Genomic DNA, 14,952 nt, shown 5'->3' with positions numbered 1-14,952 from the left:
GAATATTGAGGGAGAAGTGTAGTTTAAATGGTCCTTTTTCTTAGATATTTCTGGGCCAGAAACCCAGAGCCCTGCCCAGTAGTGTGCTTAGGTTCCATCTACTGGAGTCTCCATCAAAGCTCATTCCAGTCCATCATCAACTGAATGTCCATATAAGGGACACAGGCCGTGCAAGCCTGTCCAGTACTGGCCTTAGTTCCTTCAATATATACCAATTATTTTCTGATTAGAGATCCTCTGTGTTCCATCACACGCTTGTTTGAACTCTGTCACCGTTTTCTTCTCTACCACCTCCCTCGGGAGCGCATTCCACATATCAACCACCCTCTCCGTAAAGAGGAATTTCCTAACATTACTCTTGAATTTATTACCCCTCAACCTCAAATTATGCCCTCTGGTTTTACCTTTTTCCTTTCTCTGGAATAGATTTTGTTCTACATTAATACATCTTCTGGTGCAAACCTACCATTTTCGTCGCCTTCCTCTGGACTGCTTCAAGTCTTTTTATGTCCTTTGCTAGATACGGTCTCCAAAACTGAACACAATACTCCAAGTGGGGCCTCACTATCAACCTGTACAGGGGCATCAACATCTTCTTTCTTCTACGGGTCACGCTTTTCTCTATACAGCCACTGCCTTGTCACACTGTTTCTTCACCTTTAGATCTTCAGACACTATCACTCCAAGGTCCCTCTCCCCCTCCATGCATATCAGCCTCTCACCCTCCCAAGCACATAAGGCTCCTTCCGATTTCTTATCCCCAAATGCATTACTCTGCACTTCTTTGCATTAAATTTTAGTTGCCAGATATTAGACCATTTCTCTAACTTTTGCAGATCCTTTTTTGACTCCGTCCTTGGTGTCTACTCTGTTACAAATCTTGGTATCATCCGCAAAAAGGCACAATTTTCCTTCTAACCCTCTGGCAATGTCACTCACAAACATACTGAACAGTATCGGCTCCAACACCGATCCCTGAGGAACTCCACTACTCACCTTTCCTTCTTCCGAGAGAATTCCATTAACCACCACCCTCTGACTTCTGTCTGTCAACCAGTTTCCTATGAGCGTTGAAGCATTTAGCGCCCTGAGCCACAGTAGAAACTTCTACCATGGCTTAGTAAAAGAGAGAGCCTAAGTTTGCAGCTGAAGCTACGGAGGATTAAATGACATGCCCAAGATCACAAGGAACCACAGTAGAATTCTAATCTGGCTTCCTCCATAGAAACATAGAAAAATGACGGCAGATAAGGGCCATAGCCCATCAAGTCTGCCCACTTCACAGACCCACCCCCCTGAGTCTGCTCTCCTGGAGATCCCTCTCCTAATGACCCTTCCTTAACTCCACCCTCTTAAGGATCCCACATGGGCATCCCATTTACCCTTAAAATCTGGCACGCTGTTGGCCTCGATTACCTGTATTGGAAGCTTGTTCCAATGATCAACCACTCTTTCGGTGAAGAAATACTTTCTGGTGTCCCCATGAAATTTCCCGCCCCTGAGTTTAAGCGAATGCTCTCTTGTGGCTGAGGGTCCCTGGAGAAGGAAAATATCTTCTTCCACCTCGATAAGTCCGGAGATGTATTTAAATGTCTCAATCATGTCTCCCCTCTCCCTACGTTCCTCGAGAGAATAGAGCCGCAGCTTGTTCAGCCTCTCTTCGTATGAGAGATCCTTGAGCCCTGAAACCATCCTGGTGGCCATCCGCTGAACTGACTCTGCTCTTAGCACATCTTTACGGTAATGTGGCCTCCAGAATTGCACACAGTATTCCAGATGTGGTCTCACCATGGCTCTGTATAACGGCATGATGACCTCAGGCTTCCGGCTGACGAAACTTCTGCGGATACAACCTAACATTTGTCTTGCCTTGGATGAAGCCTTCTCCACTTGATTGGCAGCTTTCATATCTGCACTGATGATAACTCCCAAATCTCGTTCTGTTACAGTCCTAGCTAAGGTTTCACCATTTAAGGTGTAAGTTCTGCACGGATTCCTACTGCCGAGGTGCATGACCTTGCATTTCTTGGCGTTGAAGCCCAGCTGCCAGGTAGATGACCAACGTTCCAACAAAAAAAGGTCCTGCGTCATACTATCGTGTAAATCAGAGCCGCTCACTATGTTACATAGTTTGGCGTCATCGGCAAATAGTGTTATTTTACCTTGAAGCCCCTGAGTCAGGTCCCCTATGAATAAGTTGAAAAGGAGCGGGCCCAAGACTGAGCACTGTGGAACTCCACTTGTCACTTCTGACGTTTTAGAGAGGGTATCGTTAACCACCACCCTCTGAAGTCTACCACTTAGCCAATCCTTGACCCATGTCACATAGGCCCAGAAGCATACTTTACATTACATTACAGATTTCTATTCCGCCTATATCTTGCAGTTCAAGGTGGATTACAAAAGATTTGACTGGACATTTTCCAGTGAAGATACAATTTTTTTTTTTTTAATTGTAACAGCGGAGAGATAGCTGGGTAGATTCCGAGGGGAACTTACGAATTGGGTAGTGAATTGACATTGCAGGACTGTGTGATATAGACAGATAGATTACAGTTAGAGTAGGTAAGGTTACAAAACATTTCTGGGATCTGTTTACTTAGTAGGTGTTTTGGGGAGGATTTTTTAGGGGAGAATTATCTGGAGATAAGGTGAAGGGGGGTTAAAATGTTTGGATGAATTTTTTGAAGAGCAGGGGGTTTGTTTTTTTTTTTCAAAATCTTTATTCAGGGTTTTGATTTCTTTTCGGAATGTTTTTAAGTCGTCCGTTGTCGTCAGTAGGTTGGAGATGATATGGTTGAGTTTTGCTGCTTGTGTTGCCAGAAGGTTGTCAAACATTTTCTTGCGCTGTGTGCCTTTGAGTGGGGGGAAGGCAAAAGGATTCTGAGTTCTTCTGAGTCTTGAGGCGGTTATTTAGGTAGGAACATATACTGCATTTTACAGTAAAATATGTAGCATTAAGAGCCAAACCCCAAGTCCCTGAGCAGAGCCAGCTCAAGGAGTTGTAGTGCCCTGAGCCAACTTTGGTGAAAGCAAAGGAACACAGGCTTTTGGAATCCATGAACTTTTGGCACCCTCACCTGACTCAAACTTTGGGTCAGCCTTGTCCCTATATGGAAACCAAGACTGGGTCATCAAGTCCTGGATAACCTAGAAGCTGGAACTTCCAAAATGATACCCCTTCCTCCCCCATTCCCAGTTCTGGAAGCCACTTCCCCTCCACCACTTAAGAAGCTAGCACCTCTTCCTCCCAACTCCCCTCCCAGACAGACACCCTCTCATCTTTCCCAGATGTTAGCTGTTCTTACCATTTTACAGATAGACTTAGCCTCTTCAGAAAACTTTTGCGAGTATAATTCTTCTGTCTCCAGGACTCTCCTGTCTACCTCTTCTTTCTTCACCTTCTCTTTCCTGCCCCGGAAGGGTGACTGCCCGGCAATCATCTCATAAATCAAACAGCCCAGGCCCCAGAAATCAGGGCTGAAGGTATACCTCCGATTGTTCAGGACTTCAGGAGCTGAGAGCAGGGCATAGAGACAAACCTTACATTCAGAGAGAACAAAGCACAATGATCTGAAGAGATGGAACCCTCACACATCCTTCAACTCATTTACAGATTTAGCAAACACGAAAACACTAGACTTGCTACATGGAACAGAGCAACAAAATCAAGCCCAATGACAAAAAGACAAACCTTTGTGAACCAAAAATGTATTTTAATTGCATTTTATATACGCCAACATTTGGGTTCCATTTTTCTGGGGACATTTTGCTCCAGCTTTGTTTTTCCTAGATGCACAATTTACCTTTTTATTTCTGCCTTAATGAGGCCAATGTGCAAAGGTCTAACTGTTCTCCCTGTTTGCCTTGCTTGAAAATTGTGCCTCCTCATAGTAGCTGAGTGCGCATGCCACGGCTCGTGCCTTCAGCTGGATCATGAAGAGGCACTCACTACTTGCACATAAATTTCATTTTCAGTACTACCTGTAAAAACAGTAGTGCAACGTGCCAGCCACTTTTCTTATGTACAATTTTAACTGAACTTCAAAAAGAAAGTTCTGCTTTCATAATTAGTTACAAGGTACAGGACCACTTACATGTGCACATACCCTGCAATATCACTGGAAATGAAAGCTGTCCTCAATATGGAAGATATTATATCCATTCACATATATAAATACAAACACACACACACTGGCTGCACACATCAGCAACCACAACCATGGAAACAAATAGGGAATGTATGCATTTCGGGAATGTTTATTAAAGATTTGTCGCATGTTCTTATATTACATATTTGGGGCACATCCACATTTACACACAGTTTTAGCAGAAAGGAGCCAGCAGCCCATTTTAGGGGGCCCCAGAAGGGAACTGGAACCACCCATTGCTCACTGCTACCTCAAAATTTTACCAGCTGAAGAACTCCATGGACTGAACCTCCCCTGGTGTGAAGAAGTCAGCAGTGTGCTTTCCAGCAGCTGACACTGGCATTGCTTGTGCATGAACTGAGCAGCTGGAAAGACTTCCTTGTACTAGGGGAGGTTCAGACCACAGAGCACTTCGGCTGGCAGGGCTTGGGCATCCCCGCCAGTCATTCAGGGTATTGCAGTTTGGTGTTCAAGGAGCCAGGCATCCCCCTCTTCTGTGACTACGCCACTACTTATGAGTGCAAGTGTCCTAAATGCTATTCTGTAAGGCTTCGTGAGAGTGGCATTGTGCGCAACTGCAAGGGGGGGTTTGTACACATAGGCGGAGCATAGGACTGTTTCTGATGATTAAGTTATAGGCACTGCTTGGTACACTTAGATATGCCCATTTACACTAGTATTCTGAAGACATCTGGGTGCCCTGATGCCATTAAAGAGGGGTGAGCAATCTCGGTCCTCAATCCAGTCGAGTTTTCAGGATTTCCCCAACGAATATGCATGAGATTATTTACATGCACTGCCTCCATCGTATGCAAATAGATCTCATGCATATTCATTGGGGCAATTCTGAAAACCCAACTGGATTGCGGCTCTCGTTGCCCACTCCTTCTATTAAAAAGAATGGGCGTTCCATGTGTTGCACTGGGGCACCTACCTCTAGGCTTCAGTTGATTATTTCCACTCCATTCAACCCTGGAAGAAGGGTACGGGGGAAGGGATGGGAGAGGGAAACAGCTTGGAAAGGGGGTAGAGGGTTTGGTGTTTATGTATTTATGGGAAGCAGTCAGAGGCTGTGCAACATTAGCCAGTGCTTGGTTCGAGAAGCTCCACCCAGTGGAGCAAGACTAAGAAGAGTATCCCAACAGTAGTTGGAACCTAAAGACAATACCGGGTGGACTTCTAAGTCTGTGGCCCAAGAGAAACAGAGAAAAAAAGACAATTTGTTAAGTAGAAAAATCAAAATTTAAAATGTTAGCAAGGAAGAGTGAATGACATAGGAGTAGTGATCATTCTCTGATATGATTGTGTAATGTGCCTTCATCCACAGAACAGTCAACAAAAATAAAATGCAGTTAAGACCAGTCCAAGCAATGAGTCTAACCATTCATGTATATAAACTACATCACACAATAGTAATATTCTTCATCCCTCCCTAAATAAAAGATAAAACCTAGTAAATAGCTCCAATCAAAGCAACTCTTATAAATTCTAAGACTTCTGATCTAGTGCCACTGTGTACCTCACAAGAGATCAGCTCCTGTCCAGCTTCAATGATACTGGCACTTCATTCCGGACCATTCCGGCTCTTCTCACAATGGCATGATCGAGTAGCTGTCATCTCTGACTCATGGAACCATCAACCTACCTTCCTCTTGAGAACATAAGGTACAAGAAAGTAAATACCATGTTACATATTTTCCAGAGATGTGGGAGCACCTCCTCATCTCATCCTGTGAGTAAATAGCTGATCTAACTGAGTCAGAACACAGATCTGTCCCACTGCTTTTTCCCCTCACTGTATAATGTAGAAGTTGTAAAGGGCCAAGTTTCTTTGGTAATCCTAGATATATGTGGTTACAGTAATCCAGGCACAACATCATTACTTTTGGAAAAACTCTATTTAGTGGGACATAGGCAGATACCAAAACATTTTCTCCACTGCTGAAGAAACCTGATTCTTTATAAACAAAAGTGTACTGTGGGTCCATCTTGATTTCACAGTGGGCATGAAGGGACAAATGCAGAGGGATGGGAAGAGCACATATATGGATGTGTCTGTGTGAGAGGTGCGAGTGTGAAATGTGCTATCCACCACCTACTTTAATTATTTTTTCTTCTACATCTCTCTTTTGTGTTTTGAGCCAAGCGGCTTGGGGGGGGGGGGGAAGCCTGCATCCTCTAACTGCTTCCCACATAAAACAATAGAGATTTTGGGGGGAGGGTCTGTTTTCCAAAAATACTGGCAACGTGTTTTGCTTTTGACCTACTTCGAGATCTCTATGCCCATTTGCCACCAGTAACCCAAATGTATTCATTTTCCATTTCTTCTTGGAGGGGTTCTTCTACCCCAGCACACTCAGATGCCTTTCACGCTATCCTTCCCAACATGCCACATGCTGGAAAGCATAAAAGGGCAGCAGATGGGGTTCAGTCCATCAGATGGTAACTGCAAATTGTTATGATGCGATAATACTGGGTTGTGCCACTGTACTGAATGGAGAAGGATATTTTTTCATATTCAATTCTTTTATTTACTGTATCATCAATATATTAACAATACAATGCAGTATCATATAACACAATTTTCTGTAAGGAATCTATGTGGTTTACAATAAGATTTAGATCAAGTTCTTGAAGTTATATTGTTAGAATGAGAGGTGGTTGTTAAGAGGAAGAGGTGGAGGATAAGAGTACCGTACTTTTCGCTCCATATGACGCACCCCAGATTTAGAGGAGGAAAACAAGAAAAAAAACCATTCTGAACTAAATTGTGCACCCAGCCTCTCTCACTCCTTTCCAGGCTCTGCACCCTGTCCCCCCTTCTCTGACCTGTAACCTACCACCCCCTCACCTCTAGTGGTAGGCTGAGACAGGAGGGATTTTTTCCTCCTTCCCCACGGCACTACCTTTTAAAACACTCCCGCCCGCTCACCGGACCTTCCTTTTAAAACACCCCCTGCTCCGCAGTACCTTTTTAAGCGCCTCTTAAGCCTGGTGGTCCAGCTGTGTATGGGCCGGCAGGAGCATGCTGTATGCGCTGCTGCCTGGGCCCGCCCCGCTTTCAGAATAGCTGCAGTCAGTTCTTGTGAGTCCCGCTCTTCCGTCATGCACATAAGTTCTTCACCTCCTAAACTGTACTGTTCCCTCTGGTTTTTGCAGCCCATCAGTATCTCCCAGTATCTCTCCTTCCATACAGCATCAGTCCCCCTCTCTCTTTCCATCCAGTGTCTTCCTGTCTCACCTCTTCCCCCTTTCATCAGATATCCCTTTTGTGTCTTCCCCACCAGATACCCAGCTGCTGAGGCTTCCTGTGCCATGCACCAAGAGCAGCACATCCCATACTACCCCCCTAGGCCACCCCAGCCAGTGCTGACTGCTTCTCTAAAAGAGTGGCAAAACAGCCTACCTTATTCTCCCACAGGGCCACAATTGCAGCCTCAGTCCGCATAGCTGCCCGTCACGCCCCTCTGGATTTAAGGTGCTACACATGAGATCCGGTGAACCATCAGATCCATTTTTTACCCAATTTCCTCCCCCTCCTTTGCCTCAGACAATTAGATTGTATGTTCTACAATGGCAGGGATCATATCAACAAAGATCCGCTTTAAGTTGTATATCCTCAGTTGGTTCAGATCTTTTCTCCATTTTTTGGCTTTTTTGTTCCGTTTCCATGGAGATTAATTTTCCTTTTTTCGGTTTAGGGGAATACTAGAACCGACTGTAACTTGCCTTGAGCAACAACTACTGAACAGGTATGAGCTAAATCCAAATAACACGTTTATTCATGCCTTTAAGAAAATGTATTAGATTGATGATGCAAGACTTCCCCTTGTACATTATTCCATTAAACTGCAACTCTTATGTTCACCCCTTTGTGTTCAGCGCATTTCAAAACTGATTTATTGCTATAAGGTACATTTAACATTCAATCTGCTAAATCACGTTCATGAATAAGGAGAAATTAGGTACTTACCTGCTAATTTACTTTCTTTTAGCTTCTCCAGAACAGTAGAGGTTAATCTTTATATATGCAATTATGACCAGCAGGTGGAGACTGAAAACAAAACTGTGGAATAGTACATAAGAGATATCCCCTTCTCTATTCTTATCAGTCTGCCGAATAGCCAAGCAGAACTAAGAACTGGAAGCAGAAATAAACAATACTCCGAACAGGAGTTGGAAAATGCAGAGGAGAAATACCTGAAGGAAAATGTCCCCACAGCTCGTCAGCTAAGCCAGACGAGCCACAGCCGCTGTTCTTTAATTCTCCCCGGCCCTAGAAAAATACTAGAACCCACAGCAAAAAACAAAACTGCCTGCGCAACAGCCCCAACAACACAACAACAGACAGGGTGGGGACCTCTACTGGTCTGGAGAAGCTAAAAGAAAGTAAATTAGCAGGTAAGAACCTAATTTCTCCTTCTTTAGCACTCTCCAGACCAGTAGAGGTTAATCTTTACGAATGGGAAGTACCAAAGCAGTCCCCTTCATGGGCGGGAGCCCCAAAGGGCTGACACCAGAACACGCTCACCGAACACCGCATTCTGACGCACCTGAACATCTACCCAGTAGAGTCTGACAAAAGAATGCAAGGAAGACCAAACCGCAGCCTTACAATGTCCACTGGAAACACGAGCGAAGACTCAGCCCAAGAAGCCGCCTGACCCTGAGTGGAATGAGCCTTGAGAAATTCCGGAACAGGCTTCTGCCTCAGAAGATAAGCATAAGCAATAGTCTTTATGAACCAGCGCGCAATAGTAGCCTTAGAGGCGCCAGCCCCCCTATAAGGACCCACCAGAAGGACAAAGAGACATGATTTCCTGATCTCCTGGGTCAGCTGCACATAAGAGCGAAGGACCCGACCAACATCCAACGTGTGCAGCTGTCTTTGCTCAGCAGAGACCTCCCGACTACTCAACACCGGGAGGACTACAGATTGATTGATATGAAAAGGAGAAACTTTTGGCAGAAAGGAAGGAACAGGCCTCAAGACAACCCGCTCCCTAGAAAACTCCAAGAAGGGAGCTCTACAAGAGAAAGCCTGCAGCACAGAAACACGCCTACCTGAAGTAATGGCCACCAAAAAGACCGCCTTCAGAGTAAGGTCCTTCAAAGAGCAGCCGCCCAATGGTTCAAAAGGTGAATGCACCAGAACAGACAGAACCAGATTGAGATCCCAAGATGGAACAGAGGTCTGCCATGGGAGGCCTGATCAACTTGGCCACCCGCAAAAAGCAAATCACATCAGGAATGGCTGTCAAACGCTGACCTTTCACTAACCCACAAAAGGCTGACAAGGCCGCAAGCCGAACCTGGAGAGAAGACCAAGCCAGTCCCCTATCCAGGCCATCTTGCAAGAACTCTAGGATGGTAGTAAGGGAAGCGTGAAGAGAGACCACACCCCGCACCTGGCACCACCCCTCAAAGAAACTCCAAACCCGCACATAAACCTGAGAGGTAGAAAGTCTCCAGGACCACAAGAGTAGAGATCACCTTATCTGAATATCCCTTCTTACCTAGGCGACCCCTTTCAAGAACCAAGCTACAAGCCAGAAGGGAGACAGGTCGAACATGGGAATGGGACCCTGCATCAGAAGGTCTTCCAAGAGAGGCAGAGGATCTGCCACTAGATCCGCGTACCACGGACGTCGAGGCCAATCCGGAGCCACCAGAACCACCAGACCCGGATGGTGAACAATGCAGAGAAGAACTCTGCCCACTAATGGCCATGGAGGGAACATGTACAACAGCTCCTTTGTTGGCCATGGTTGAACCAGAGCATCCAGACCCTTGGCCTGATCGTCTCTGCGACAACTGAAGAAGCGGGGCAGTTTGGCGTTGACACCCATGGCCATCAGGTCCATCAGGGGCTGACCCCAAGCCTGCACTATCAACTGAAAGGCCACAGGGCTGAGACACCACTCTCCGGGATCTAAGATGTGACAACTGAAGAAGTCCACCTGAACATTCTCCACCCTGGCTATGTGAGAGGCCGAGAAGTCCAGAAGGTGAGACTCCGCCCAAAGCCTGAGCTGAGCCGCCACCTGAGTGCTCTTGGTGCCTCCCTGATGATTGACATAAGCCACCGCCGTGGCATTGTCTGACAGAACTCTGACCGACGTCCCCATTAAGAGGGAGCGGAAGGATAATAGCGCCAGATGGACAACTCTGATCACAAACACATTGATTGACCAGAACGCCTCCTCCATGGACCAGGTGCCCTCTGAGTTGAGTGACCTAGACACTGAGCCCCCCAACCGAGGAGACTGGCATCTGTGAGAAACACCGTCCACTGCGATAGATCCAGACTCACCCCCTGAACCCAATGAAAGGTCAGGAGCCACCAACAAAGACTGCAGCGCATCAAGCCTCGCAGAGGGACAGGGACATCCAAACTGTGCCTCTGGGGCGACCACCTCCGGAGCAGAGCATACTGAAGAAGACGCATGTGGGCCTGCGCCCACCTCACCACGTCCAGGGATGCTGCCATCGACCCCAAGACTTGGAGGAAATCCTGCGCCCGAGGACACCAGGACGCCATAAGGAGGTAAATCTGAGATTGCAATTTCCTTACCCGGGCCTCTGGAAGGAAGACCTTCCTCAAGGAGGTATCGAACAGAACCCCAAAGTACTACAGACACTGGGCTGGGACCAGACGATTCTTGGAAAGGTTGACCACCCAGCTCAGCGACTGGAGAAACTCCATCACCCGAGCTGTAACCCGGGTGCTCTCCTGCAACGACTTTGCCTGAATCAACCAGTCGTCCAGGTAGAGGTGCACCAGAATGCCCTCCGACTGCAATGCTGCCACGACGACCACCATCACCTTGGTGAATGTCCGGGGAGTCGTGGCCAGGCCAAAGGGAAGCACACAGAACTGATAGTGCTGACCCAAGATCGCAAAGCGAAGAAAGTGCTGATGAGAGGCTTGAATAGAAACATGAAAGTAGGCCTCCGCCAGAGTGAGAGAAGTCAGGAACACCCCCTGCTGAACCACCAGAAGGACAGACTGTAGTGTGTCCATGCGAAAAAAGGGAATTCTGAGAGCCCTGTTGACCCCTGTTTAAATCGAAGAAGGGCTGAAAGGTCCCCTCCTTCTTGGGCCTCACAAAGGAAATGGCGTAGTAGCCGGTGCCGCACTCCTGAGGAGACACTGGACAACCGCTTTGAGATCTAGCAAGTGCTGAAGGGCCTGGTGAAAGGTTAGTGTCTCCCATGCCGCCTGACACAGAGAGGCTAGATATGATCTGGCAGAGAGCAGGCAAACTCCAGAGCATAACCGTCCTGCACCACCTCTAGGACCCACTGATCGGACGTGATCTCGGCCCACTTGGGAAACAAGTTGCACAGCCGGGCACCCACTGTAACCAAAGGGGGCGCCGGCAAAGAGCCATCGTGCAGGATGGGCAGCAGGGGAACCAGCGGAGGGACTCCCAGCCCCCTGAAAGGACTGCATGCGTTGAGCCAACCGACCCCAGGAAAAAACCAGAAGCCTGGAAAGAAGCAGCCCCACGCCCCGGGCAAAACTTGAGAAATTCCCGCAGATGCCCCAGGGCAGTGCCACCCCGAGACGCCAGGTGGGCACGGTCTTCAGGCAGACGGGGCACCTTAAGAGTCCGTCAGAGTCTGAACTAACTTATCTAAGTCCTCTCCAAACAAAAACAACCCTCGAAAGGGAAATTTTGGAAGTTCAGTTTTGGATGTGGCAACCGCCGACCAAGCACGAAGTTACAAGGTACTGCGCGCGGCCACCAAAAGCCCCAGACTTAGCCACAGGCCACACCAAGTCAAAGAGCATCCGAGAGGAACGAGGCAGCCATCTCAATCTTCACCACCTCCTGATCCACTAAGGACCAGTCATCAGACTCACGATCCAGGACATGCTCAGACCACCGAAACACGGTGCAAGCCACCAGCCCCACACAAATAGCCGTCTGGACCACCAAGGCAGAGTCATCAAAATTCTGCTTATGAAGTGTCAGAGATTCTAAGGGCATAACCGCCCGCAACAGGCACAGTATGCTGCTTAGAAATCGCCGAGACCACCGCATCCACCACTGGCGAAATTAAGGTAGCCCTATCCCCCTCTGGGATGGAATACCAACGAGCCAAGGCACGCGCCAACTGAAACAGCGCCCTCAGCGTATTCCACTGCACCCGAAAATCCCTGACACATAGGAAAAGAGCGGGGAAACAGGACAAACCCCCTGAAGCAGAGGGGCCCCCTAATGCGGGGTCTCCGGTGGCGCATCTTCAAAAATGCAGAACCGAGGAGACCTACTAAATCAGGTCTAAAAGCACATCCCTCTGAATAAAAGGCACACCACGAATGCCTCTGCGCCGGAAGACGGGAAACCCGATGCCCCACTGCCAGCAGCAATCCCCTCTAGAGGATCCTGGAAAACTGCCAAAGCGGCCAGGTCCTCATCCACGCCAACACACTCCTCCGACCACCAATCCGCAATCCAAGCCCCCCGCGGGCGCTTGGATGAGGGAGGAGGAAGAGGGGACGGCAAATGAAAAGAGGGAGGCAAAGCCACAGAGGATGCAGAGGGAAACCACCCCTGAAACCCCCAAATGTCTGCACAAAGAAAGAAATTAAATCAGGGGGAAAACCCCCGGGGGTTCCCAGAGACTTCCTTCCCCAGCAGGGGTCCCTGCTGAAACCTGCCCCTGTATTTGCAAGACAGGGGGAAGGTCACCTGAGGTTGAAGACAAAATGGAGGGAACTATCTGTCAAAATGGCAAAGATCCTGCCAAAAATAACCCCTCCAGGGCCTGTAGCAGCTGGGAAACCTAAACTGTCCCAGACGCTAAAGCAGGCAAATCGGCATCAGCTGTTGAAAAATCAGCTGAGAGGGAATCCTTTTTCCCCTACCGTCGGCGGTTTCAGGGAATCCCTCCGGAGGCTGTGAGAGAAGACCCGGCTGCTTCACTGCCTTCAGCCGGCTCGCAAGGCACTAAGGCCGGCTCGCTCTGGACATCTGCAGCCGCTGCTGAGTTCAGGCCGCCTGCGAGTGCCTCGCGGCTGGACCAAATTGTGTCCCACTCCCCTGGAGAAGGGCACAATGGCTCCATTCGTGACCTAGCTAGAAGAAAAGTGCCGGTTAGTGCAAAAATACAGTAAACTGACAGGGAAGCAACCCTGCAGACCAGCACTACCTCAGGATTTTTTTTTTTTAGAACAGACTCCACAGGCACTCGAAGCAATATGCCTTGTTTGATTTAGGGGCAAGGCTTACTGCTGAGGATCCTCTAAAAAAAATGTGGGGAGGTAGAGGAAGTGGGGGGAGGGACCCCGCCCGTTTGACACCCCCGAGGTCAGACAGACCCCCAGACAGGGCCCGCCCAAGCTCTGTCAGGCCAAAAACAGGGACTAGAAACCCCCTAAACAAATTCCAACAGCCCTACCAAGGGAGATGGGTACAGCTCACTCAACACCTGCTGGAGACTGAATAGACTGATGAGAATAGAGAATGGGATATCTTATGTACTATTCCACTGTTTTGTTTTCAGTCTCCACCTGCTGGTCATGATTGGATATATATCCATTTGTAAACATTAACCTCTACTGGTCTGGAGAGTGCTAAAGAATTAATATTTACCTCAGCTTCCTGTTACTTCTATGTACACAGCTAGATCAGTCTGCTTTTTTATGACATGCTTTCTCCTAACATAATATGGGCATGAGTTCCTGCATCACGTTTTTTAATCGGAAGAGCTAAATAATAAAACCACTCGGGAGAGAAAACAGATTGTGGTGTTGGTTTTTAAAAAAAATCTTACGTGGGACCTATTTCTGTGCGTCTCATTACAGATATTTTTAGGAAGGTATATCTGACTGTGGGAGCACCACTATTTAACTGAAAGCAATTAATCCCCCCGGGGCTCTTTTCATTTGCAGATAAATTAGCTGTTCTGCCACAACCAAGCGCAAGAGCACCTACTGCCCCAGCTTCCCCTCTGCTGCACAGCTTCCAGCTCACGCCTCCGGGGTGACTCTGTAGGCTGGGAAGAGCATGTGGGGAGTGCGACTGACAGCTTTTCAGCTCCTTCCACGTTACTCTACTGCATGATGGCACTTTCTCGCCACCAGCCCCGGCTGATCTCAGTGCACGGCATCACGACGCCCTGACCTGACATTTCCCCATTTCCTAGCGTGAGAAGAGTCACATGACCGCTCTAGTGTCCCGCGAGAACTGACACAGCCATGCTGAAAGCAGGACAGACCCAGGCAGCAGCACAGACAGCATGCTCCTGCCGGCCCATACACCGCTGAACCACCAGGCTTAAGGGGCGCTTAAAAAGATACTGAGGGGCAGGGCGGGGGTGGTTATTTTCATCTTCACTCCATAAGATGCACCCCCTTTTTGGGGGTGGAAAAAGTGCATCTTATGGACCAAAAAATACGGTAGCTATAGGAGAATCCTGGAACAACCCTTGCGGAGTCCTCCAAGACTCCCCACTATCACCAACACTCTTCAAGCTTTACATAGCCACACTTGGCACATGCTTAGACAAATAAGGTATAACGTCATACAGCTACCATCCTCCTGCCATTCAACCAAACCACCCCAACACAACGAATAAACTACACATTGCACTAGAAACAGTGTCAAAATGGACGAGAGACCACAAATTAAAACTGAACCAAAACAAAACCAAATTCTTACTTTTAGAAAGAAACAAAACCCCAACCATAACAAACCTAGAAATAAATTCCATCACAAATCCCTTACAACCCAACCTAAAACTGCTGGGAATAATGATAGACAAAGGCTGCACCATGCAACTTCAAATC

The 14,952-nt window shown here is 47.8% G+C and overlaps 1 protein-coding gene across 4 annotated transcripts in view; it reads right to left on the bottom strand.

The window, feature by feature from the left end:
* Positions 1–14,952, bottom strand: part of GRK5 (G protein-coupled receptor kinase 5) — a 331,566-nt gene that overhangs the window by 63,065 nt on the left and 253,549 nt on the right. For all 4 annotated transcript variants that reach the window (XM_033940660.1, XM_033940662.1, XM_033940661.1 and 1 more), the window contains exon 12: positions 3,309–3,517. In XM_033940660.1, coding sequence (XP_033796551.1) covers positions 3,309–3,517 — 209 coding nt within the window. The remainder of the gene's footprint in view (positions 1–3,308; positions 3,518–14,952) is intronic.

The sequence above is a fragment of the Geotrypetes seraphini genome, chromosome 4 (assembly GCF_902459505.1).
Source record: "Geotrypetes seraphini chromosome 4, aGeoSer1.1, whole genome shotgun sequence".
Lineage (NCBI taxonomy): Eukaryota > Metazoa > Chordata > Amphibia > Gymnophiona > Dermophiidae > Geotrypetes > Geotrypetes seraphini.
This window is presented reverse-complemented; position numbering and strand designations above follow the sequence as displayed.